General features: G+C 36.0%; 1 protein-coding gene across 1 annotated transcript; it reads left to right on the top strand.

The window, feature by feature from the left end:
* The first annotated feature begins 514 nt into the window (after positions 1–514).
* On the top strand, positions 515–17,819 carry LOC148848168 (Aldolase superfamily protein). The gene is made up of 14 exons (XM_088948970.1): positions 515–889; positions 1,663–1,796; positions 1,888–2,002; positions 2,098–2,176; positions 2,300–2,375; positions 2,477–2,560; positions 2,654–2,758; positions 5,391–5,471; positions 5,608–5,672; positions 6,037–6,106; positions 6,187–6,264; positions 16,551–16,648; positions 16,746–16,881; positions 17,471–17,819. Exons 2-14 carry the CDS (start codon positions 1,740–1,742, stop codon positions 17,615–17,617), a joined length of 1,191 nt encoding a protein of 396 aa, XP_088805096.1. The 5' UTR covers positions 515–889; positions 1,663–1,739; the 3' UTR covers positions 17,618–17,819.
* The last annotated feature ends 8,101 nt before the right edge of the window (positions 17,820–25,920 follow it).

Below are 25,920 nucleotides of genomic sequence, written 5' to 3'. Positions count from 1 at the left end.
GGACAGAGAGAGAATCGATCAAGTGGATTGTGAAGAAGAAGGGAGTAGAGGGGGATGAGGAATATGACAAGACATAGGGGAAAAACGAATAAGGTACTATTAGGTTAAAAAAAATATATGTATCACATAGTGTCACGTATATATAAAATTTGACAAGAAATTAACGGACGCTAATAATAGAGGTATAACTAATCAATTGTCAGAACGAATAGGGGTGGTATGACGCTCGGCCGTTTAGCGTCTATGACTCCGAAACTTTGTTTCTGACAAAAGCCTTCTTAAATCTAAATTTTGGGGTTTTTGATTTTTTTCAATTGCATTTTCGTCTTTGTGAATGCAGTTTGTGAGCTTCAAGGAAGTATCTCACACAATCGATTGGGTTTCCCGAAGAGCCACAGATCCATGGTTGGAAGAAGTAATATATGGGCAAATAAAGCTTAAAATTTCTATTTTAGCAGAAGTGCGTTTTTGCGATTATTTTTTTAATTAAATGCATGGATGAGAGAGAAGCCATGACGTTGTCTGGATCTGCATCTTATTCCATGCAGCAGCGAGGGGTTGCTGGATCAGGGCCGGGAGCACAGACTGGGCTACAAGGACCACCGAGCATTCGCCCGCTAACTGGTTCTACTATGCCAATGCAATCAAATATCGGTGGCAGTTCAGTTGGATCAACATTCCAAGTAGAGTCTTCGTCTACCATTTCGCCTCGTGGTATTAACGTGAGTGTGCCGTCGGGAGTTCCAACAAATTGCTGTAACCAAATCTACTCCATGGATGATGTATACAGAAAAATAGAGGAGGTTCGACCAGTTTTTGCTTCGGGCCGTTCGCCTCCGAGCAGATATAACTTCGCGGAAGATGATGCGGGATTGAGTTTCTTCAACCGGTAAGATCTGTATGACTGCTGCGTCGATCTTTTCTGTTTGAATGCTGAAGCTACAGAGGATGGGGCCGATGGGATGAGAGAGCTTGAAAGCAGTGGAATACTAAGGGGGATCGATGGGGAGTAGAATGGGGTTGGGTATCGATTGGGTTTGTGCCAAAAGGGGTTAACCGAATGAGAGTAACAGAGGAGTTTCACCGCTGCAACTCCTCTGTTTCTTGTCAGAAACGGTGATGAATAGCAAAGAAAGAAAAAGGAAGAGAACGATGAAAGTGAAGAGGGAATGAGAGATATGTGAGAATAGACAGAGGAGAAAAAGGAAGGAAGAATAATGACTGTGGGGAGCGTTATGCACTGCCGCTGTTCGAGAGTTTGAAGAGGATAAACAATGGCAGTGAACAATAGTTTAGGGCAACGAGAAACATTGAGTCATCAGTCTTTGAGTTAAACGAACCTCAACCCTCATCACTCTTCGAAAGAAAAATCGGGAAGGGCATTTATTACACAGGTGCTGCTGATGGTTGGTAAATAAAATTAATTGATGCTTTATGGGCATTTGTATCTTTTTCCATGACACTCAGCCTAAAGTACAGCTATCGAGAATTTTCCCTTTAAAATATTTGCCCAAAACAATTCAATACTCGTAAAATAAAAAAAGTAAAATATCCAATCCAATCTAACAAGTAACAATCTTTCTCCGGCTCAATTTACAAAAACAACCTTACTAATCTCTTCCGCTGTCCGCTCTATTAAATCCATTACTAATCTCTCATCAGACCGTATACGTTCTTGAATTCGAATTTCGTTCATCGCTCTCTGTCTCTCAACTCTCTACTCTCAATCTCTCGCCAAAATGTCAGTCTCCTTGCCTTCTACTTCATCGGCTCTCTTCGCCGTCTCACCTCTTCAGGTCATCTTCGCTTCTCTTAATTGTTATTGTTGTTATCTTCAGTTCTTTCAGGCTTTATTCCTCAAACAACTTGTTTTTTGGGGTTTAACAGGAGGGGAATTGCAGCTTTCCGATTCGATCTTATACGGCGAATTTTATTTTCAAGCTTCACAGGACATACCCTCAGCTCCGTGCTTCAAGCAGCAATGCTTCATCTATCGAGACTGGTTGTGCATCTACTGCCATGCTTCTGTCGTTCCAGCAAATCCGAGCTTCTAATCGTGAGGGCTGGTTTTGATTCCATTTTATCTGAATTTTGCAGGTTTGAGCACTGAATTAGATGCTGTTTCGAGCTTCAGTGAGATCGTTCCAGATACTGTCATTTTCGATGATTTCGAGAAGTAATTTCATGATTTAGTATTCCTCTTCTCGTTCTTCATATTATTTTAGAATGCTATTCTTTGAAGGTGATATTACGAAAATTTGGTCTATTCTCATGTTTCTGCAAATCATTTGGAATGTAGGTTTCCACCAACTGCTGCAACTGCCAGCTCTTCGCTCCTTTTAGGCATATGCAGTCTTCCGGATACGATATTCAGGGTGAGTGTCGTTTCTGTTTTTATTATTTTGTTATTATTATATATTATTTTTTATTTTACAACTTCTTCATTATTGATGATATTCAATGATTTGTGGTATAGAGCGCTGTAGAAACTGCTCTGGCGGATTCAGAGTGTTATGGGCAAAAAGATCCCGGCGTTCGAATGTCCTGCTTCCTTAACAAGGTTTGTTTTTGTCCATTAAATCGAGACCAAATTCTGGAAGGGTTTCTCATTTTGGTTTGCCTATGTTGATGGGAAAGCATTATTGGATCACAGGCTTTAGTTAATGTTGGAGGTGACTTGTCGAAACTAGTTCCTGGTAGGGTGTCGACTGAAGTGGATGCTCGCCTGGCTTTTGATACTCATGGCATTATTAGGAAGGTACTAAAATAACCTGTTGTTGTAGATACCAATTTCTTGACTTCTGACAAAGATCAACACTTCCAGTTTCTAGTATGATGCTGTAAACAAATTAAATTTCTGTAGTATTTAGAGTCCTGTTAATGTTGTCTATCTTGATTTATGCAATTGTTAATGTATAGTCTTTCTTTCTTTTGTTTTATTTTTCTTAGCACTGTTTTTGTGAATCTTGAGGTTGCTTTTTCTTGGCACTGGTTGGAACTGGTTTATCTTTTATATTTAATTATTGATGGCTTTTGTTTGTTATATTTTTTGTCATTTGATCCTTGGTCTCTGATAGTTATAGTTACGGGTTATTGAACTCCTCATTCCCTTGCAAATTGTGGAAATGTATAATTTTCTGGGGCATTTTGAAGAGTGTCTGAAACTTGATATTGCAAAGAAATTTTTATTATAGGTGAAAGCCTGATTCATTTAAGTTTGTGGAACTGGAACAAGCATGGATTGTTTAATTCTGAAGTGTATTCTTTTAATCAATAATGCAAATAAGAATATAGTTGAAAGAATGAAAGCAGAAAAATGTGTTACGTTTATACCAAAATAGGATATTAACCACCCAAAAATAAATTGGCGGAAAGGGAATTTTACAAGATACACAATAACACAAAGATCAAATAAGTATATCCTGATGCCAAACCAACTTAGACACAATAAAATAATGGTTTTGAGATATGTATTGGTTATTTTCCCATGGAGAATTGGCATGAAAAAATATAGTTGGTGAGGGTCAAAGGTCAATGATGGAAATAATGAATAGGGAATCTGGCAGTAATAAATTAGAAGAAAATCCAATATATGGGAAATAGGAAGAATAATTGCTGTCTTAGAAAATTACTACTACTATGAAAAGATTAAAGTAGGAGGTAGAGAATTATCAGAGAAAGCATAGAAAAGATATTTGCAGAAATCTCCTGTATAACAATTCACTAAAACATAACACAACTCCAAAGCGTCAAACACAATGACCATCTAAAGAGAGTGGTGATCAAGTCATAGGGAAGAGCCCTTAATTTTGAAAACCTGACCAGATTGAACTGGAAAGCTATCCGGTTCCCAGTGCAATCTACTAGCTTGTTTGGTTCCTTATTTTCTGGTTCAACTTGGTGGTCTAATCCAGTTTTTGAAAACATTTATCAGGATAGCAGAACAAGCAAGATGAAGAGAATGTTTTCCTGCATAAATAGGAAAATAAGACAATGTACACGCATACAAATGAAGATGGGCTTGGCATATGCAAACAAAGACATTTTGGTTTCGGCCTTGTTTTCTTTCTCTGCCTCTCCGTTCTATGATCTGTCTCTGTCCTCCATATTTGGATTAAAACACAGACTTGCTTATTTGATTTAGTTTAGGGACCTTAGTGGGACAAAAGGGTTTTGAATGAACTATTTTTTTGAAATTATTGTTCCACTTTTCCATTCATGTTTTCTCATTGGTTGGGAGTTAGGCTTATGCCTAGAGTATACCCCTGGTCATGTTCTTCTTTATAACAGTAATAATAAACACAAAATAAAACAAAGAAAAAAGAAAATATATCAATTCCCAAGACTACTTACAAAATCATATATCAAAAGATTCCTACTTATACTCTAAATAAATCAGAAAAATATAGAGCATTTCTTAACAAAGAAATGCTCAACCCAAGCACTCCTAGAACATATTGCTAGAGGTGTTGTATCTCACCTTGCTAATGAGGTTGCTCATTAATTCCCTCCAGATAATAAAATGTTGGTCAGAGTTTGTTATATTCTTCTACAAATCATTCCATAATGCAAAATTTCCAGAATATATCATCTATATAATAAAATTGAGTTGGAGTAATGCAGGTTACAAAAGTCATATGATATAATTTCTTCTTGCCTGTTTAGGAACATTTTACGATCTGTAACTTGCAGTCTTAACACTATTCTGACAAACCTTTAGGGTGGCATTGCCTCTGCAAGGTACAGGCCCTTAGAATGGTAAACTATGGCCTAAAATGGTTGGCTTTCTTTTTTTTTTTTTTTTTGGAAAATGGTAAAGTACTTTATTCATCTTAATGAGGAAAGATACAACAAGACCCAGGCCACTACATCTGCCTGGGCGCAATACAAATGGTTGGCTTTCTTTTCACCGAAAGCAAATGGAAGAGGTTTTCAGTTGCTAAAAATGATAGGAGAAAATAAGTGGAGTATTGGACTGTGAATTCATCACATGTCATGGAGTATGATTTATGGTTGATATTGAAACCAGTGCAGATCTATATTTACTAATCCAGTCTAGCTTAATTGGACATCAGTTATAATCTAAGTTATCCTGCACCTTAAATCTACATGCAGATGCTTGAGTTACTGATCAAAGAAAAACAAAAAGAACAGATTCTGGGAACTGGTTCATTGTATCCTGTCCTTTAAATGATTGTTTTTCACTCAATTTCAGCATTAAATTGATTACTGAATTTCCTTGTCTTCCTGCCTTTTCTTTTTTAAGTGAGATCCAGGGATTATCTAAATACCTCAAATTGCTTAAGATTTGTAAGGATTTGAAGTTCTTATTAATGAAACAGGGTTACTCTTATTTAAATTGATGCAATTTAATTTGACTTATACTCCAGGTGCATGATCTTTTGAAGTTATACAATGAACTAGAGGTCTCTCCAGAGCGTCTGCTATTCAAAATTCCTTCAACATGGCAAGTAAGCATCTGATAAAGTGCATGCTCTGTTTATCTTACCAATTTGTCTTGCATTACAAATGCAATGGGCTTTGTATGTGGAAGATGATGATTCTTTTTCAACCCACTGTGACTCATTACATTTTCCTCCCTTTCAGGGAATAGAGGCCTCACGGGTGCTGGAGTCTGAAGGCATACAAACACACTTGACCTTTGTTTACAGGTATTTGTGCAGATGCTTGTAACATATGGTATACCCCCCTCCCTCTACATAAACAATGACAATTTCTTGCCATGATCTGGCATGGATAGCATTGAAATGGTTTACTTGTTTTCATGGAATTAAGATTGTTCCCCCACCCTGATAAAGATATAGAGTTACCTTTGACAAGTAAATGATATGGGCCAATAAAATTTCAGTATATGGAAATTGGGTTTAATTTCAGGTGCAAGTTCATATTTTTATTGTTCTTTGTTCTTTTCTTTTGTAAGATTTACTCTTATTATGGTTGACTACCTATGGACCAGTAAATATTATATCAGTCTCTATTACAAGATCTTCCAATGATCTGATTATGCTTCTTCAGCTTCTCTCAAGCTGCAGCTGCAGCACAAGCCGGGGCTTCTGTTATCCAGATATTTATTGGTCGTCTTAGGGTAACTTTCTTCTGCTAGTTAACTGTATCTCAAAATTTCTCATGGGGGTATTGATCATTATAGACATTATTCTGTTTTAGGATTGGGCACGCAATCATTCTGGTGATCCCGAGATAGAAGCTGCTTGCAGAAGAGGAGAAGATCCTGGTTTGGCTTTGGTAAATGTGCTGTTGCATCCTTTATTATTTCATTAACCCATTCCAACTGCATTTTGATTGAAAATTTTCTCTGGTTCATTGAGGTTTGGCTTATGTTTCTCAACTGTAGGGTGGTAAGTGGTCCATGTCCAGGTCTGGAATCAGTGTATCCAGATTTATAATACATTAGGCCCAGATTTAGATGGTTCCACCCTTGATATGTGTCCCACCCTATGGGGTACCCCCAGTACTCGTACAACTTCAATGGGGAGCACCAAAAGCTTGAAGTTTACAAGAGACAAATAAAGGAATTAAGGGGTTAGAAAACAAAGATTAAATCCCTATTTGATCCTTGGGCTTTGGTTAGCTGTACCTCTCCTTTATATGCTCTTGTATATGGGGATTCAGTGTACATTTTACTTTGTCGGTGAGGAAGCTTTGGCCTGATAGTTTTGTTCCAGCAGCTTTGAACCTGACTCGTCTTCAGCTCTGGAGATCTAAGCTACCAAGGTTTCCGAGGGTGGGTCTAGTGGATATGGTCAAAGTTCAGTCTGCTGCTGCCTGGGGCTTGGGCGATCTCGGGGAAAGTGGGCTGGTCTGGGGATTGAAAGGTCTTGTGGGAAGTGGGCTTGGGACATTATGACCCATCTCAGATTTGAAATTTGAAGCTCTAGGTTTCTAACAGTTGAGAGGGAACCCTGGGTGGGAAGAGAGGTCTGGGTCAGGGCTTGTTTCAGCAGACAAGGTTGAGTATCTGTGTTGACTCTAGCCAAGTTAAGTTGACCCATCTGGGTTGACTGCCTTCACCTCAAGGGCTACAATAAACCAGACATTGCGTTCATGTAGAAGGACAGCTCTGGGAATCTCATGAAGGTTCCATCTATGGACTCTAATTTTAGCCCCCTGAAGATCTTTAAGAAGCTTTGTTGAGGGGTGGATGTTCTCCAGCCCTCCATAGAGGTTGTTGATACGCTTGAAGGTATGTCATGACCAAGGTGGAAAGAGGGGCCCTGGATAATCACCTAGCCATAAAAATGAATGGAAATCTTCCTGTGAACTTACATGCGGTCACCATCTGTGAAGGGAGACCTCTCCACCAAAGATGCACAAGGAGCCTAACATCAACCATTTATGGAGCTGTTTGTCAGAGTCAGCAAAACCAACTGCCTGGTACTCAGAGAAGGGCCTCAAGCTTTATCCAGGAAGAAGAGTGTAGGTTTACTGTTAAGCCTCATTCCACATCTGTCCAGCTTGGTTCTTTCAGTTTCTTGCAAGGAAAAGCTAACCTCTAGATTCCGAAAGGGTTGGTAGAGTGAATAATACTGATAAACTTCCCACCTCCTGCTGACATAATATGGTTCTCCTGTCTTGTAGGACGGGGGAAGGAAGAAGCTATAGGTTGGGGTGGTGCCTGCTGGTTGGCTGAGGTGGTTGCCCTAAAGGAATCCAAAGCTTCTGTGGAATATTTCCAATCAAACCCATTCTTTGCTTCTGGTATACAAATTCCTCTGATTCTTTTGATCCCTCCAGGAAGCAACCCACACATATCTTCCCCTGTTGTTGCCCTTCACTTGGAAGACAGTGTGATGAAGCTGAAATGAGATCTTCCTGTCCAAAGGGGCATGTGCTGATTTGGCTAGATTAACCATGAATTCAGCAGTTGTTGAAGATCTGGTTCACAAGCAGCCTCTAACCCCGTTCAGTGATGCTGTTTTCCTCCTCAGGGTGAAGGGTGCAGGTGATTTCAAAGGTTTTAGATTCAAGGGAGAGAAACTTGCTGCTACAGGGGGGGGTCTCCCTGTAGAGGGGAACATTAGTGGAACTTGCCTAGCACCCAATAGGAGGACAGAGTACAGTGGGGCACAGTCCCCTGTAGAGGGGAATATTAGCGGATACAAATTCCATGTTTTCTTAAAAAAAATATTGCTACTTGGAAAGAATGGAAAAAGCAATAAACTGTTGTGACGAATTTGAATAGGAATAAGTGTAAAGTCTTTGGAATACTGAGGCTTAGAATGGAATACACGTGAGTAGCGAGAAGGGAAAAATCTCTTTATCCTTCTCTTCTATTATTCTTTTTCTCTTATTTTTTTTTGATTGGTAACGGTAACTTTCATTAATCTTTAAGGAAAACTTAGTACAACTGTCACCTTCATAAGCAAGGTGACAGATCTATTGTCTTCTATAATTCGTTTTCTCATCTTAAAAATGTCAGATCTTTTGTCTTTTAATAGTAAAATCCTCTAACAATGTAGAGTGATGCCTTGTCCCAACTAACAATGTAAAGTGATATACATAATATATAATAAGATGTATTAATATACATTGTAGTAGTATTTAGGTGGCGTTTGATTGCACTTTTCAGACGTCTGAATCTGAAAATGTTGCTTTTCAGACGCCACTTTTGTTTGGTATTGCATCTGAAATAGGGTCTGAGAACTTTTTTCAGATCTGAAATTTTTAGACTGGCCAGTCACTTAACGCGTTCAGATGCGTTTCAGACGTGGCCAAAAGTCAAAACTACCTCTCTCTCTCTCTCTCTCTCTCCCTTGTGTTTTACTTAATTAATATAAGTAAAAATATTTAATTATAAATTATTTTTATTAATTATAAATTATTTTAATATTTATAATTAAACATTAATGATTTTTTTATTAAATTTATTTGGGTTATTTATTAATTATTAATTATTTTTATTAACTAGTAAATTTTAATTATTTCATTAATTTCTTAAAATTATTTTAATTTTTTATTTGTGTAAATTATTAATTATGTTAATATTTTTTTAGTCATTAATTATTTTTTTTAATTTTAACCATTTCAATTTTTAATTAGTAATTATTAATTTATTATTTTTTATTTGTATTGTTTCAATATTATTTTGAAGTTGAAAATTATTTTTTATGAGATAATGCAAATTGAACTCAACATTTACAAATAGTAAATTCTAGGGGTAAAATAGTAAAATCAGTAAATTTCAGATGGTAAAGGGTTGATCAAACACAAACAAACTTATGGATTCAGATTCTCTAAAAAGTAGAAAAGCATCTATCCCTCTTTTCAGATTTCAGACACTTCTAATATCTTTTTAACTTTTCAGATCTGAATTTTCAGATTTATCAAACACCACCTTAGACAAAACAATAATATTGCAATAAGGCACTTGTCTTGTGCTTTTTGTCACCTAGGAGGTGCCTAGTTGCCTAGATGGGTGCTTTTATATTGGTCATGGTGTTTGCGTGAGGCACTTAACCAAGGGTGCCTTTTTACATAAGGGACACCTTGACAACTTTGAGTTTTGTACTCTGGATGTAGTTATCTTAGAATGGTTTCTAGTCAGTTTTGGTAAATAAATCTATTAATGGTTATTCATGTTAAAGTGGGTGTTTGTGTTGTTTTGTGAGAGGATTACATTGTGCTTGGGTCTTTTTTTTCCTATTTCAGTTGCAGTAGAATTTTTATGCTCTCTCCCATGGATGTAGGCTACCAAGCTGAAGAATGTTAAATCTGTTTTTTTTTTTTTTTTTTCCTTCTTTATTTTTCATATGTTTTCTTCTCTGTAAATTGATATATGGTCCCTGGCTTTTGGAACATTACATGGAGGAGGTAGATCTTTGGTTTCTAATTTAATATGTTCAGAAATAGGTCCAATATCTGTTGACTTGTTTTCCAAAAGTTTGTCTAGAGCAGGAGTAGAAAGTTAGAAACAAATGATCTATACTGAGGATCAATTTTTCAATGGTAAGGCTTGGCTTGTTAAGTTTTATTCTTCTGGTATTTTGCTACTTGCATGGCTTGGGAGTTGGACCTTTCTCCTTCAAATGACTTCTTGCACCTTCTATCTATTTCTCCCTTGTTTTAGTAAATATTTTTGCTGGTTTTCAATCAGGAAGAAAAGGTATGTTTTCAATTGAGAAGTGTTGAGCTTGTCTTACACTGCTGGTCGCAAGCCCATATTAAGGAGGGTTGTGTTCAGGTTGGCAACTGGTATTAGAAGTATTTGCCAGACTCTTATGAACATGGATCCTGAATGTCATGCTAGGGCACTGACACTGAACAGAGTTGAATGGTGGAACAAAATTCATGTGGCTGATCCTATATAGTCGGGATATGGCATTAAACAGAATGGCATGTCGAATTGAATTCATGTAGATGGCCCCGTATAGTTGGGATGAGGCTTGGGTGATGATGATCTGTTAGACAAGATTTGGTCCTAATGCTTTATACATAGGGCACCTGAGAATGGACAGAAGACACCTCATAGCTATTATTCATGAAGACACCCCATTGTTGCACTGATTTTTCTTTTATTTTGATTATTTATTTATTTAATGTTTTTACTAATTAAAAAAAAATTATATGCTTGACTCATTTTAGTGTTATCCATGTGTGTGTGATTATACTGGTTAAAGAGTCCAATTTTATTATGTTTCCTTATTTATTTTGTTTAGAAACTTTGTTTAGTCTTTTTTAGAGTTTGGGCCCTAGAAGAGTCCTAAGTGGGGGCAATTGCTTTTATTTCTTTTAACAGAAAAAGTGAACTGATTGATCAAAAAAAAAAAACAGAAAAACTGAACTGTATAAATAGAATGAATGTGAATCAAATAATAAAAATTTGATAACTTTCCTCCATGGTATGTCTTCATTCAACTTCTTTCAGTTTGGATTGATGAGATGTTGCATACCAGTCAAGAAAGAAGATGTGATACATTCTTGATTATTTTCTTTATTCACTTTTCTTGTTTCTTTAATCTGAACTCATTTGGTTAAATCTTTACATTTCAAAAGTGTGGACTGTTGATTGCTAGATCTATTTCCTTGAATTTCAAGGTCTTGTTTGTTTAACTAAACATTACCTAGTTTGTTATTTCTTTTCTTAATTCTCGTTGGAGATTGATTTGGGAACATCCAATTTTCTATAAATTGGTCACATCCCTAGAAAGCGAAAGCCCTATAATTTGGTCACATCTCTATACCCCCTTTAATGAACAACTCCTCATTTTCTAATTTCTTTTAATTTGAACCCTCAATTACTTGAAAAGTTTAACCTCTTTCATTCCCTTGGCTTCAATTTCTCTATGTAATAGTATTATGGTGATGTGGACGCGTATTGGGAGCAGCAGAAGCAATGATCCGGTGTTCTCATCCTATCTAATTCGGCAGCAACAGTCTTATCCATTCAGCAGATTAGATTAGACTATCTTGTTATTCTTATCTTGTTAAGTTAGTAGATTATCTTATCTTATCTTAATAGATTAGGATTAAGAGAGACTTATCTTATCTTATCAGTCTTATCTTATCAAGATAGAGTTGGAGGTCTCCCTATTCAGCAAGGAGTCTCCCTAAGAGTAGGACTCTTGTAATCTCCTATTTAAGGAGCCACTGTTATTGAATAAAGGCATCCAAAATTTCAGTCAAAGAGAAGAGTAAAGGAGAGTTAGGGTGATCTCTTGGACAAATCACCCCTTAGGTCGCCACGATAGGGTCAACACACAAAGGGAGGGGCAAGGGGAAACTTGAGGTTCTCCCCATGGACCGACCCGTGACGAGATCCTATGCCCGGGCCCATAACATTTTGGTATCAGAGCAAGGCGCCATGGGTGATCTGGAGCAGCTGCCGTCCAGGGTCCACGAACTCGAGCACCGGATCATGGAGACCGGCTTGGAAGTACAGGAAATCAAGTATGAAGTCAGGGAGCTACGGCGTTTGATGGAGTTATTCCTTTCTAGCAAAGAGAGGAACACAGAAGGGGTGACAACCACTAGCGGCTGCTGATAAGATCTGCCGGAGTCTTCCGGCGAACGGCAGTTCGGCAACTAGGGGGCCGCAGTCATCCCCAAGTACAGTAGGTTAGAATTCCAGTCGTACAACGGCAACGGAGATCCCTTGTGCTGGCTGTACCGGTGCGAGCAGTTTTTTCGAAATCAATGGATAGACGACCGGGATAAGGTAAGCCTAGCCACCTTTCACTTAACAGAGGAAGCGTAACTCTGGTTTTATCGACTAGAACAGGAAGAACCTGGGCTCAGTTGGACCTAGTTCAAGTCCTACTGCCTTCTTAGATTTGGGCCCCCACTGACAAGCAACCCCTTAGGTGAGCTGATTAACTTTAAACAAACCGACACGGTGGCAGAATACCAGGGCCAGTTCCAGACCCTCCTCGCGAGGGCATCTTCAGTGCGACCGGACCAGCATGTAGACATGTTCACCGCTGGGTTAGCAGAACCCCTACGGGTGGACGTGGAAATGCAGAATCCCCCCAACCTGGTTACAACCATGAATATAGCTCGCGCCTTCAAACGCAAACTACAACTCAACCACGGAACCTTCAGTATGGGGCGGCCTCCATCAGCATGGGCATCCCCGGAACCATTCAGAATGGCTCCATATTCAACAGCCAGCCAAGAATGGAAGCCACAAACGAGCAACAATTCCAGATCAGCATCCAGTATGGGAGCAACATTGTTACACCCCCTGTTAAGCACTTGTCCAGGGCTGAGATGGCGGAACACAAGGCGAGGGGACAATGTTTTAATTGCGATGAACTCTACTCAGCAGGGTACAAGTGCAAGAGACTTTTCTGCCTCCTGGTGAAACAAGAGGAAGATGAGGATGAACCCTCTTCATTGGAACCCGATCCAGGAGGGCAAAGTCATTCCACTTATCCGAGATTCCTTCGACGGTGTTTCCCGACACCCATCCTGAATTCGAGCTTGAGGACAAGCTCGTAGTCCAAGAGGGGAGTAATGATGTGGACGCGTATTGGGAGAAGCAACAACAATGATCTAGTGTTCTCATCCTATCCAATTCGGCAGCAACAGTCTTATCCATTCAGCAGATTAGATTAGACTATCTTGTCATTCTTATCTTATTAAGTTAGTAGATTAGATTATCTTATCTTATTAGATTAGGATTAAGAGAGACTTATCTTATCTTATCAGTCTTATCTTATCAAGATAGGGTTGGAGGTCTCCCTATTCAGCAAGGAGTCTCCCTAAGAGCAGGACTCTTGTAATCTCTTATTTAAGGAGCCACTATTATTGAATAAAGGCATCCAAAATTTCAGTCAAAGAGAAGAGTAAAGGAGAGTTAGGGTGATCTCTTGGACAAATCACCCCTTAGGTCGCCACGATAGGGTCAACACGCAAAGGGAGGGGCAAGGGGAAACTAGAGGTTCTCCCCGTGGACCGACTCGTGACGAGATCCTACGCCCGGGCCCATAACGTATGGTTGCATCTGGATGATGGACATTGGAATGTTTTGAATTTAGTTCATGGGAGATTTGAAATTAGTCAAATTACTACTCATCCATGTCATTTCAAATTTGGCTAGAGCATTAAACTTGAAGGATAAACTTCCCCTGCCATACAATAGATCCAAAGTACAGAATCCATAGATCCGACTCATCCAAACATGGCCTAACGGATATTATTCCATTTGCTCAAACTTGATATCATTTCAATGGTCAATTATGTTTTTTCTCTTTTTTGGATGGGCAATGTGTTAGTGTTCACTGTTAGGACAATGAAGGCAGGGTTTGATCTCAAGACCGCAGTTTGACTCCTCCAGACGTTACAAATTGAGCCGAGCCAGCTTGCAACTTCAGATTGTGGACTGTCTTTTCTTCCATACTATTATCATGTAAAATATGGGCATATGGGTACCTCTCTGTGATTTAGGTTTATGTGCAATTAAGATTCTCATGATTTGAAGAGGCAAGGTGTAATGCAAAACTAAACTTACTATAGTTTTTTATGTATTTTGGAGTACAATTTATTTCTTTTATAATTTATCTTTAATTTTTATATTTCCTTTTTATTACATATATAATCTTTTTAATATGAATCCTATGTTTTTGAAATTTATTTTGTGTTTTGTTTTATGTTTATAACTTTCTCTACCTAAATGAAATCATTTGTTTATTTAACTTGTATATATTCTAGCTCATTTTTTGCTTAAATAATTTAAAAATATTTTGAAATGAACAATCCTTTTTAGTTTTAAGGTTGGTGGGTCCTACTACCATGTCTTATGGGTGAACATATAAGTAGAGATGCTAATCACACGTGTAGTAGAATGAGATGTGGAGTAGTACATTGGGAGACTTTTATTTGGTAACCAAGAGAAACAAAGAGATATTTTTTGGGTTAAGAGAAATTGTTAGGTATTTTCACATGTAGTTAAGAGAAATTGTTAGGTCTATGTTGTTTGCTTTTATTGAATTTTGGAAAATATGATATAATTTTTCTTTTTTGCATTTTTATAGATTAATTACATGGGCCATGTGCCTCACCAATTTGAGGAGAAAGGTGGTGCAATGCATACCTCACTAAATTTGATAACTATGCCTCAGACCTAGTACAGAAGGCAGCTAAGGCTTGGTGTTTTGGTTGCACCTCACCTCGAGGCATACACCTTGGCACCTTTTAAAGCCATGTTCTGTTGAAAGGCTAAATTTGATAACTATGTCCTTAGTCTTTCCCTAACTCCTTTTTTTTCTTTATCAATTGCATGAAAGGCATTCATCTCAAAGGAGAGCAAAACAATCCAAGAACTGTAGGCCAAACAGTTTCGTGCAACTCAACATTGACCTATTGAAAAAATAGAAATGAGTTTAAATTCGGTAAAAATCCCTCCTTGGACTAGGAAGCCCCCACTCCAGAACATTTTTTTTTAAATACCTTTCCTAGCTGGCATGTTTGCTCGGTTTTTCTGCAGTCCAAGTTATCCTAAGTTGCTACTGATGGTTTCTTCTTTTGTCATTGACCAATATGCAATCTTTACTGTTACATTTTCTATGAACATGTGCACTTCAAGCTTTTTTCGTTGAAGTTTCTTTCGTTATGCTTATTCTAAATGCTCCATATATTGCTGCTCTAGTACTTTGCCACATAAGCTTGCCCCTTTGATTGTGAAGGAGTTTGAGGGGCAAAAAGAGATAAAGTATTACTTGTGGAGCAGTCCAAGTCTTTCCAAAATGAAGAAAGAAGTGGGTTCAAGTCTTTGTTACATAGGGGCAAGATAAGAAGAGATATGATTGATATTCTCCCCATATTTGAAACAAAAGATGCACACGAGGGGACAGATAACTGTTTAATCTCCTTTGAGGCATCTCACCTGTGTTGATGATCTTGAGAGAGGCTTCCTAGCAAGAAGCCTTTACTTAAGGATAAAGGCCTTTCCGAACAGCTTTGAAGGGGATAGGAATGGGGTTTTGTGGAGAGGGGTCCAAGGCTTCAAGGAAAGATTTATAAGAAATGTTCCGCCAGAGTCAACAGGCCACATTCATTAGTCTTCATTTTGTGTAAGAAAAACTTATTTGAGGAGATTGAGCAAATTGATCTGCTCCTAGCTCTTTTAGACCCTTCAACTTGTTAAAGATCACTTCTCGTTGGTGCTTTAGATGATTGTTTCTGTACATCACCTAACCATCTTAGTCTACTTTCCTTCATTTTATCACCTACTCCTAGGTTTCTTCTAGTAAGTTATTTTTTCATCTTATTATTTCTAATTTTCTCATTCATCCATCTCAACATTCGCATATCTGCTAAACTTATTTTTTGTTCATGTTTCTTGACTGTCCAACTCTTGGCTCCATACACATCCTTACTGGCCTTGCAACTGTTTTAGAAAAAAAATCCTTTGAACTAAGTGGTGTTCTCCTAATGCATTGGATTCCAGATGCACCTCTCTACTTTGCCCATTCTGTTCTACTTCTATGGGAATTCCCATGCATACCTTCACTTGGTGTGACACCTTTATTTATCTGCATCTGGAGAACACTCAAGGTTAAAACATTCGTAGTGTGAAGTGGACTATTACTTGGCCAGGATGCATTTCTTGTGAATTCTGTCAGAAGTTCAAAATGGAAGTTTTACTCCTTGAACTGTAACCAGTGTGTTGGACTGGCCAGAAGTTCCATTTCTTGTGAATTCTATCATAATATACCTAAAGAAGTTTTGCGTAGGTAAATTTGAGAGTCCATCTTAATTTCCTAGAAACAGCTAATAAGAAAAGATGGAAGTTATTATGTATGATAGATATTCACTTGGGCCAATTGCTTGTGGAAGCCACATTACCTTCAAGAATCCAGAGAGCGAAAGAATGCAATGTTTGGATGGGACACGACAATTTGTCCATTTGGGAGTCCATATAACACTAACAACAGATAAAACCTGCTCTGTAGAAAAATGTATTTAAGCTATTCAATGATTAAATGTTAATCAAGTTTTTTCTTTATCACCCCTTATAGCTTCTGAAACAACTTAAGGTTCTTGAAAGAACTGTTCCTTTTCCATGTTTGCAGGTGACCAAAGCATACAATTATATTCACAAATATGGATTTAAATCAAAGTTAATGGCAGCTGCAGTTCGAAACAAGCAGGATATATTCAGCCTCCTGGGGTAGGAACAATGTGCCCTCATGCATTGACTATTGTTGATTTGAAGACTCTGTCTTCAGGATATTCACAAGGTGTTTATTCAATTCTTGCATTCTCAGGGTTGACTACATCGTTGCACCATTGAAGATATTGCAGTCACTCAAAGAATCCATTACCTCCCCTGATGAGAAGTATTCTTTTGTGAGGAGTCTATCCCCACAATCCGCTGCAGCTTACAATTTCAGTGAAGAGGATGTATGATATTTCCCCTTAATTCTGTCTTCTTTTCCCCTGGCTTGCATGGTAACTTGTCTTACTTTAGTTAAAAAGTAGCAAAGTAGTAGGAGATCCACAACTTATTTTCTCCAGGGATCATGTTATCCAACTCCAAGGTAAGAAGTATATAATGGGAGATAGCTTCCTTAGTGAATGTCACATTTGATGATGCCAAGCATTCTCAATCATGCCATCTATCAATACTGTTGGTCAATATGTTGGAACTTGGGTGTGCCATTAGATGATAATCCCGATGATCTACTAATCCTGAACTGCCTGATACGTGTAATCAACTTGAGCACACCACTGAGTAGGTTGTTTCCTGTGGTTAACCACCCAAGAAGAGGTGGCCAAATGGCCGAAAACGGAATAATGCATTGGTTGGCCATGTGAACATAGCATGGTGCCTGCTATTTTGAAAGATGGAATTGGACCCCTCGTTAATTTTCTCTGTGGACCATTTTGTGTCTGATATACAGTTAAACTTCCTGTTATATGTGCTTTGGTTGATGGGATAATGTGGACCTTGATGCACTTTGATAATGAATTTTCTTGTCTTCATTTACAGCTTGTTAAGTGGGACCAGTTGAGCTTCGCATCGACTATGGGGCCTGCTGCTGAAGAGCTTCTGGCTGCTGGATTAGAAGGTTATGTTAATCAAGCGAAGCGTGTAGAGGAATTATTTGGTAGGATATGGCCACCACCAAACGTGTGATAATTTTCCATGAGGGCTACTCTCAGTTGTCATTTTATTTTATTTTATTTTTTGGGCCAAGCGAAAATGGTACACGAACCTTTTCTTGTTGCTATAAGAATAACAGAAGAGAGAACTTGTGTAGTCCTATATTTCCCTTCACCTATCTCGGTAATCTGTTAACAGTAGACTCTCATCAATCAAATGCCTGCTTACCCTTTCATACGATGAATTCAGATGGGATAAGGAGGATCTGTTGTTAAGTTAATCCCAACCTGACATTAAATAAATGTCTCTTTCCTTCCAAGTTCCAACATGTGTGTGATGGGATTAGACTAAAGTAGAATAATATGATATGTAAATTTAATGATAATAAGAATGCAATCAGGGAACACTTGGGATTGGAGATCAAGAAATAATTCTGTGACCTTTTCAGTACCTTGGTTTGACAACTCATGACAGGGAGGTGTCACGGTGGCAAAATGGAGGGGTGCATTTGGAATCTAATGTGATAGGCTAATACCATTTAAATTAAAAGGAAAGTTCCCTATAACAGTTGCAAGGCCAACTATGCTGTACAGAGTGTAAGACAGTCGATAAACATGTCCAAGTAATGGGTGTAACGGAATTTCATATGCTGAAATAGATGAGTGAAAAAATTAGAAAGTATAGGGCCAGAAATGAATGTCATTCAAAGGAACCTCGGAGTACGGTCGAATTGTTTGGGTTTGATTTGGGCCAGAATCAGACTAGCTAACCAAACTGGTTTGGATCAAACAGGATGTTTGGGTTCAATTTAATTTGGGTTGAGCACGGTCGAATTGTTTGGGTTTGATTTGGGCCAAACTGATCCAAATAGGATTGAACCGTGCCAACTGACTAGGTTTGGGGTTGCTTTGAGTTAGGTATGTTGGACCGTTTGGGTATAACTTGGACTGGTCTGGTCTTAGCCAAATTGGGCCAAAACCTACTAGCTTTGTATGGGATTGGTTGGGCCGTTCGTGCTCAGATTGAACTAGGTTAACTATAACTGAAATGGGCCATATAAATTGGTTGGTTGAACTGGTTGAAACCAAGTCAGACCATCTACCCATTTGAATGGGTTCGAGTTAATTCAGTTGGGTATAGTTGAATCCAAGGTTTTTAAAACCGAACAGGACAGGGAACTGTTCTGGGGTCTGGTTCTCAGGTTGAATATTCTGACCGTTCGAATCGAATGGATGGCCTGTTCTGACAAAAAAATAAAAAATAATAAAAAAGTAAAGAATGGCCAAAAACCGTTGTCTGGGTCAGTGGGTTGACGGTTCGACTGCCCAGGTCAGCAATTTGCTGACCAAATCAACGGTTTTTGGTCAAAAAGCGGTTCTGGGCTGAAACGGAACCTGTCAGGTGACCGGTTTTTGGTTTTTCTTGTCCAACTATTTGGTTTGGTCCAGTTTTGAAAACATTGGTTGAATCAATTGATTCTACATAGAGTTGTTCTATACTGGACTAGACTAATTTGGCCATCGAACTATCTAATCAGATTTGAATTAATTTTGATTGGGTGTGGGTGCACGTGCTGACCCGGATCAGACCATCAGAACATTTGATCAAGTTCAAGTAAGGTTAATTTGAGATAGGTACGGTTGTGGTGTATTTGTGAATGAGAAACTACTAGTTAGGCAATTCATACTTGTATTATTAACAATTAACCAGTGAGGCCCAATCTGACATCTAATACGATGATTTGGATGATGTGTTTATGTAATTGGATCAAATTTGGATTTGCAATCTACCTCCGATTAATAATTAGATCTGATTTGGATTTGACTCCATTTAATCCGATTATATTATTATATTTATTTATTTTAATATATATATAAATTTTATATAATTATATTTAAATTTATAAAAATATATTTTTATATATTATATTATATATGCATTTACATATATAATAAATTCAGCATGTTATATTTATATTAATTTATTATATGTAAAAATTGAAAAATAATTAACTTTTTAAGACAAAATTAGGGTAAAAGACTTAAACCTCCCCTAAGGTTTCTCATAAATACTAACACCTCCCTTCTGATTTTTGATAGGACTTAAAACCTTCCCTCTTCTCTAATAATGAGATGCCATTATATTTAACAGATTGATGAAAACACATTTTTATCCCTCATTATGCTTCAAAATTTCAAAGAAAACAACAGTTACAGTTTGCATGATCAGTGTTTCGTCCTGTTGGAAGACGTAGATTAAGGGGACCTCAGCCTGAAATGAACAACAAATCTGGGGCACATTAAAGGACCTCTGTTTTGGAGGACCAAAAAACAGAAACCTGAAGCAAGATGACAAGTTTTTTTTTTTTTTTTTTCGGTTCATAAAGAGTGAGGGTTTTCGGACAATTGGATACAATTATCCAAAAACATGTTGAAGGTATTTTTTTTCCACAGCTACAACGAAATAATAATAAAGCCCACGTTTTCAACTAATCTTTTTTGTTTTTGTTTTTTTTTTTTTGGCTTCCAAGAGTACAAGCTAAAAAATCATGAGGTTTCTTGTTTCAGTAGAGTATATCGTTTTAATAGGGTAAACATAGGGATGGTAAGAGAAGATACGGAGAATGGTTAACACTCAGAAACATATCGTTTATGTTAATTGAATCAATCATGGCAATTCAAGGAACTAGCAGAAGATTGAGAACCATATATCATGTGATCGAACTACCCCTAGATTTTTAAATAACTACAATCCCATCTGGAAGGAAATTCCTAGATGTTCTTTTGCTAAGTAGAAAATCCTAGTATACATGTCTTAACAGCTACCTCTGAATGCTACGTAAGCCATACTGAAACATATATAGCTTCTAATTAAGTCATTCAAAATTGATAGGAAACACTTGTCTTTCAATTCTTTCCAATGCTCTATATGCACTCTCAATCTATAACATTGTTGGGAAAAAAATCAAAAGAACCCAAAGTTAAGGGATCCCAAATATGTATAACCAGATGATAAGTAATAACTAACCCCAAAAAGAGGGTGAAAGACTCAACAACCCTTCTGATGGTAGGCTGATTCTGAGTTCTTTGGTTAGCGTCAACAGTCTGTGTCTTACTACAAGGTTCCATCCTACAGTTCAAGAGATTCCCATCACGAACTGTTCTTCAACTTACCTGCAATTTTCTTGTTTGTGTGAACAATGCTGCTAGGATTGTTGGATATAAGTGTTGCTGTTTGTTACAATTCACACCATGGATTCCGTTTTATAATTTTGTAGAAGAAATTCATGGAGGGGGGAGGGGGGAGGGGAGTTTCACATGCAACAAGATGAACAATGTTGCATCCTGCTGCTGCAGTTCACGAGATGAGATCTATCTAGTTACTTTTTTCAACCTCCCAAAATTGTTTCTAGGGATTATGTCTTGCTGTTGTGTCAAAAGAGGGGCAATATTGGGTTTCTTGAAAAGATTTAAAAAAATTAGCAATCTATAACTAGATCTTAACAAATTGGTAACAGAAGGGAGGTATATGTATGACGATGCTGTCATAGGGAGATCATAGTCCTTTTTTAAAAGAGAGGGGAGGTCTTATTATTTAGCATGAACAACAAGGAAGGCTCAAGTCTTTTACACTAAAAATTAAAGCAGAGTTGGATGTAAATCTGAATCTATTAGGATTCCAATTTGAATTCTAGGTGTTCAAATCGGATCAGATTTCAGATTGAATTCATATGCAAATTTTCAATAACCGGAATGGACTCGGATTTTTTTGAATCCGGTCGTTTGCAATCCCTAATTGGGTACACCCAATTCGACCCAACCCAACTAGGGGTGAACATAAATCAAGCTTTTCATGAATTATTTGAATTGGCTTGTGAGGATTGCAAGTTTAATCAAGCTTATATTCCCCGTCTCTCTCTCTAACAGAAGGGAGGTATATGTATGATGATGCTGTCATCTCACAAAGGAGATCATAGTCATTTTTGAAAAGAGAGGGGAGGTCTTAGTATTTAGCATGAATAAGAAGGAAGGCTAAGTCTTTTACACTAAAAATTAACGCAGACTCGGATTAAATCTGAATCTATTAGGATTCCAATTTGAATTCGAGGTGTTCAAATCGGATCAGATTTCAGCTTGAATTCATATACAAATTTTCAATAATCGGAATGGATTCGGATTTTTTTGAATATGGTCATTTGCAATCCCTAATTGGGTACCCTCAACTCGACCCAACCCAACTAGGGGTGAACTTGAATCGAACTTTTCATGAGTTATTTGAACTCGGCTTGGCTTGTGAGGACTGCGAGTTTAATCAAGCTTATATTCTCTCTCTCTCTCTCTCTCTCTCTCATTGCAAAATCTGAATCTAATTACGTAAACATCTCATATTGGGCTGTAAAGTTTCACACATTATTGATGGGCCTACTCACTTAGTTGGACTATTCTTTTTGTAATGTTTTATCTTCTTAGTGTATATTTTTTTGTTCATTTATAAAAAAAATATAAGATTTAAAGAGAGGGAATTGAATGAGGTAAAATTTGTAGTTCAAACTACATTTTACAATCTTATTCATATTTTTAATAATAGTGTAAATATGGAGTTATAGATGTATTAAATTTTTTCTATATATATATATATACATTTTCTATTTCTATGTGTGTGAAAATAATATTGTTATGTATGCTTGTTTCTATTTAATATGATAAATATACGATATAATACATGTACCCAAATGTTTTTTTTTTATAAAATTTATGTATTTTTATTTTTGTGTTTTTTATATTTTGTTAAGTTTATTGTTTAATTTTAACATTAAAGGTTGATAGATCTGACCCAACAATTGAACTATTTATCTCCGCTAAACAGGAAAATAATTTCATTTTCATCATCAATAAAAATAATTATTTTTTACTACACTTTTTATCACAATTGTATACATTTTTTCTACACTTTTTAATTTTATATATTTATTTCTATTTAAAAATTTTATTATATAACTATAATTTCATGGGTTACCAATTTGATTTGGATAGTTGAATTGCTTAGTCATCACTTGGATAAAGAATGGTTTTGCTATTGAGTAAGTTTTAAAATATATGGGTTTATATTGTTACAAGTATTGGACATAGATCTAATTAGTAGCATTTATTAGTGAAATAATAACTTAAATATGGGATTTAATAAGAAGAATGGGATGTATGCATATCATATAAAATAAAAAGTAAATATACACAAAAAATTCCAACTTCATGTGGATTGCACATGGAAATTTTAAATACAATAACAATTATTATTATTATTATTGTTGTTGTTGTTGTTGTTGTTGCTGTTAAATTTTAACCATGAGTTTATTTGTAAAGTTGGATCATTGACCCACCATTTATATAGGGAAATAACTTTGCTTTAAATCAGTTTTAAATTATATATTTCATCTACATTATATAAATATTTTTTACTTATTACACTAAATTTTTGTTTGATATAATTAATATATAACATTAGAGATGTATACATTTTTTTTATATTTTTGTATTCTTTTGATTATTTGTTCTTTTTTTTTTATTTTTTGAAGTTTTATTATTTAACTATGATATCATTTGTTAATCCATTTGACCAAAACCAATAACCTAGCACCCAAACAGGATAATAGTTTTTTTTTTCTCAAAAAAAGAAAGGAAAATTGTTTGATTTTTAAGTTGACATTAAGTTTTGTATTACATTTACATCATTGATAAAATTAATTCTTATGTATAATACTTATTTTTGTTCAATATAATGAATATATAATATTATAGATGTACCCAATATTTTATTTTTTATAAATATATAACACTAGATATGTGTCCAGTATTTTATCTATTTTTTTTTATTTTTGTGATTATTTTTATTTTCTATTTTTAAAAATTTTATTATTTGACTAAGACATCATTTTATTTTTATGTTGATTTTATATTTGACATTCCATTTTCATCATTAATAATATTACTTCTTATATTTCATACTTATTTTTGTTTAGTATAATGAATATACAATGTTAGAGATATGCTTAATTCTTTGGGATAAGTGGACTGCAATCCACCTCAGAAATCTGAATTGCAGCCACCTCATAGTCTACTAGTACCCCCCCCCCCCCCCATAAACCGCATCTTTACCATGAATTTGGCATCAATCCACGGGTAGGATTCAGTCCACCCCTAGAAATCCTAGCTCCATCCTAGAGGTGGACTGAACTATAAAAACCCCTAATTCTTTTTGTTTTTCTATATTTTATATTTTATTTATTTTAAATTTTTAGTATTAAATTATGACATTGTTGATTAACCCATTTAACTCCAAATGTTTTAATTTCTTACCCATCACCGGAAAGGAAGGAAAATGATTTTGTTTTCAAATAAAATTTTAAAATATTTATTTTTATAGTAATAAAATTAATATTGTGGATTTAATTAGTGGAATTTAATGATGAGAAAACATATCTTCAATATAGGATTTAATGAGAGAATATAACTCGGATATGAAATTTAATGAGAGAGAATAAAAAAAATAGTTTTATTTCAAATTGGTTTTAAATTTTATATTCCATTTCCATCATTAATAAAAATATTTCTTATTTATCATACTTATTATTATTTATCAAATATTTGATGTTAAAATTGTTCTAAAATTTTCTTTAATTTTTATATTTTTTGCATTTTATCTATTTTTGAATTTTTATTATTTAATTGTGGCAACATGAATTGGCCCACTTGACCCAAAATGGTTTAGTTTATTACCACCACCTTGATGAAAACACTTTTTTTTTCCATGTAGATTTTAAAAGTATAAGTTTGTATGTTATTGGATTTATTAATTTATTATGTATAGATTTAATTAGTGGAATTTAGTGATGAGAATAAATAAAATATTTTAAATATATGATTTAATGAGGGTGAATGAGAGTTAATACCTTAAATGTGTAATTAATGAGAGGGAATTGAATGCAGTGAATAATAGCATTCAAATTACATTTTCTACCCTCACAATAGAGAGATCATATTTCAGAAAATGGGGTATTTCAATCAAAAAAATTCTAGAAATTTTAGAGGTTATTCGTACTTTTTATAGTACTAGTAAACATGTACGTGACAGTATCTCCAAGACAAAACTATTTACTGTTCATGGACAGTTATAAGTGGGCAGTTTCTTAACTGTTATAAATGAACAATTTTTGAACAGTTATAAGTTGGCAATTTCTTAACTGTTATAAGTGGGCAGTTTTTGGAGTGAGAGTAAAGGACATATATGCCCTTTTTTTATGCCCGTTGTATGTTGCTTAGATAAGGGGTAAACATGTAAAAGTAAAAAATTGGGCTATTTTCTCTTTTATTAGGAGTGTATACAAAGAGAGAGAGAGAGAGAGAGAGAGAGTTTAGTTCACAAATTACAGCCGAGTTTGAACATATGCGCTTTTGAATCAAGCTGAACTTGAGTTCAAGCCTCTAAGTTGAATTGGCTTTGAACTTGAGCTCAAACCTCATGTTCTTTTAGCAGATTGAGCTTGAATGTCCAAATATTTGACTCAGTTCGACTTAAATCCACTCCTAAACTCAATCCATTCAAAGTGACTTGGTGATTCGGCCCATTTCCAACCCATTAAGTGAATAGACGGTTTGGGCGGATTATAAATAGATAGATTGGTTGGGTTCAACGTGTTGGACATAAAATAGCCACTCCTAATGACAATTATGTCATATGATGGTAGATTGGTAGTGAGCGCGAAGGATGGCTTTTCTAACAGAAGGATAAATGGTTAATTTATGATTTAAACGTCTGCATTGCATCACTCCTAATGGGGTGTATATTTAAAGTTAATTTAATTATAATAGATCTCCTATTCAATATCCAATGGATAGGTAAAACATATATTTAGTAAGTTACTTACCCATTAAGTGAATAGACGCTTTTTGGTAAGTTATTTACCCAGGTAAATGCAGTTACTTGGGTAAGTGCATCTACCGATGTTCTTTTATTTTTCATGTAAATAAGACAATGACCATTTTAGCCATAAAAATCCATTATTAAAAATGACATTTTTGTTCCATTCAAGTGTTGGTAACTTCCCCCTAGGTGGGAAAGTTATTTACCCATCTAAGAGGTGGGTATCACTTATCCGGGTAAGCGATACTTAAGAAAATAAACTTTCTCTGCTCCCCACATAAATTTGAAAAAAGAACATGGGGTTCTTGGTCAATGAGAACCGGAATCCCATTGACCAACTTTCCCCCCTCTCAAAATCCGAAAAAAGAACACCCTCTTAAGTTCAATTTTGTTTGTATATCCGGATATCCCAATTTGAT

Source organism: Nelumbo lutea, chromosome 6 (assembly GCF_056320005.1).
Source record: "Nelumbo lutea isolate HS-2025 chromosome 6, American lotus-T2T, whole genome shotgun sequence".
Lineage (NCBI taxonomy): Eukaryota > Viridiplantae > Streptophyta > Magnoliopsida > Proteales > Nelumbonaceae > Nelumbo > Nelumbo lutea.
This window is presented reverse-complemented; position numbering and strand designations above follow the sequence as displayed.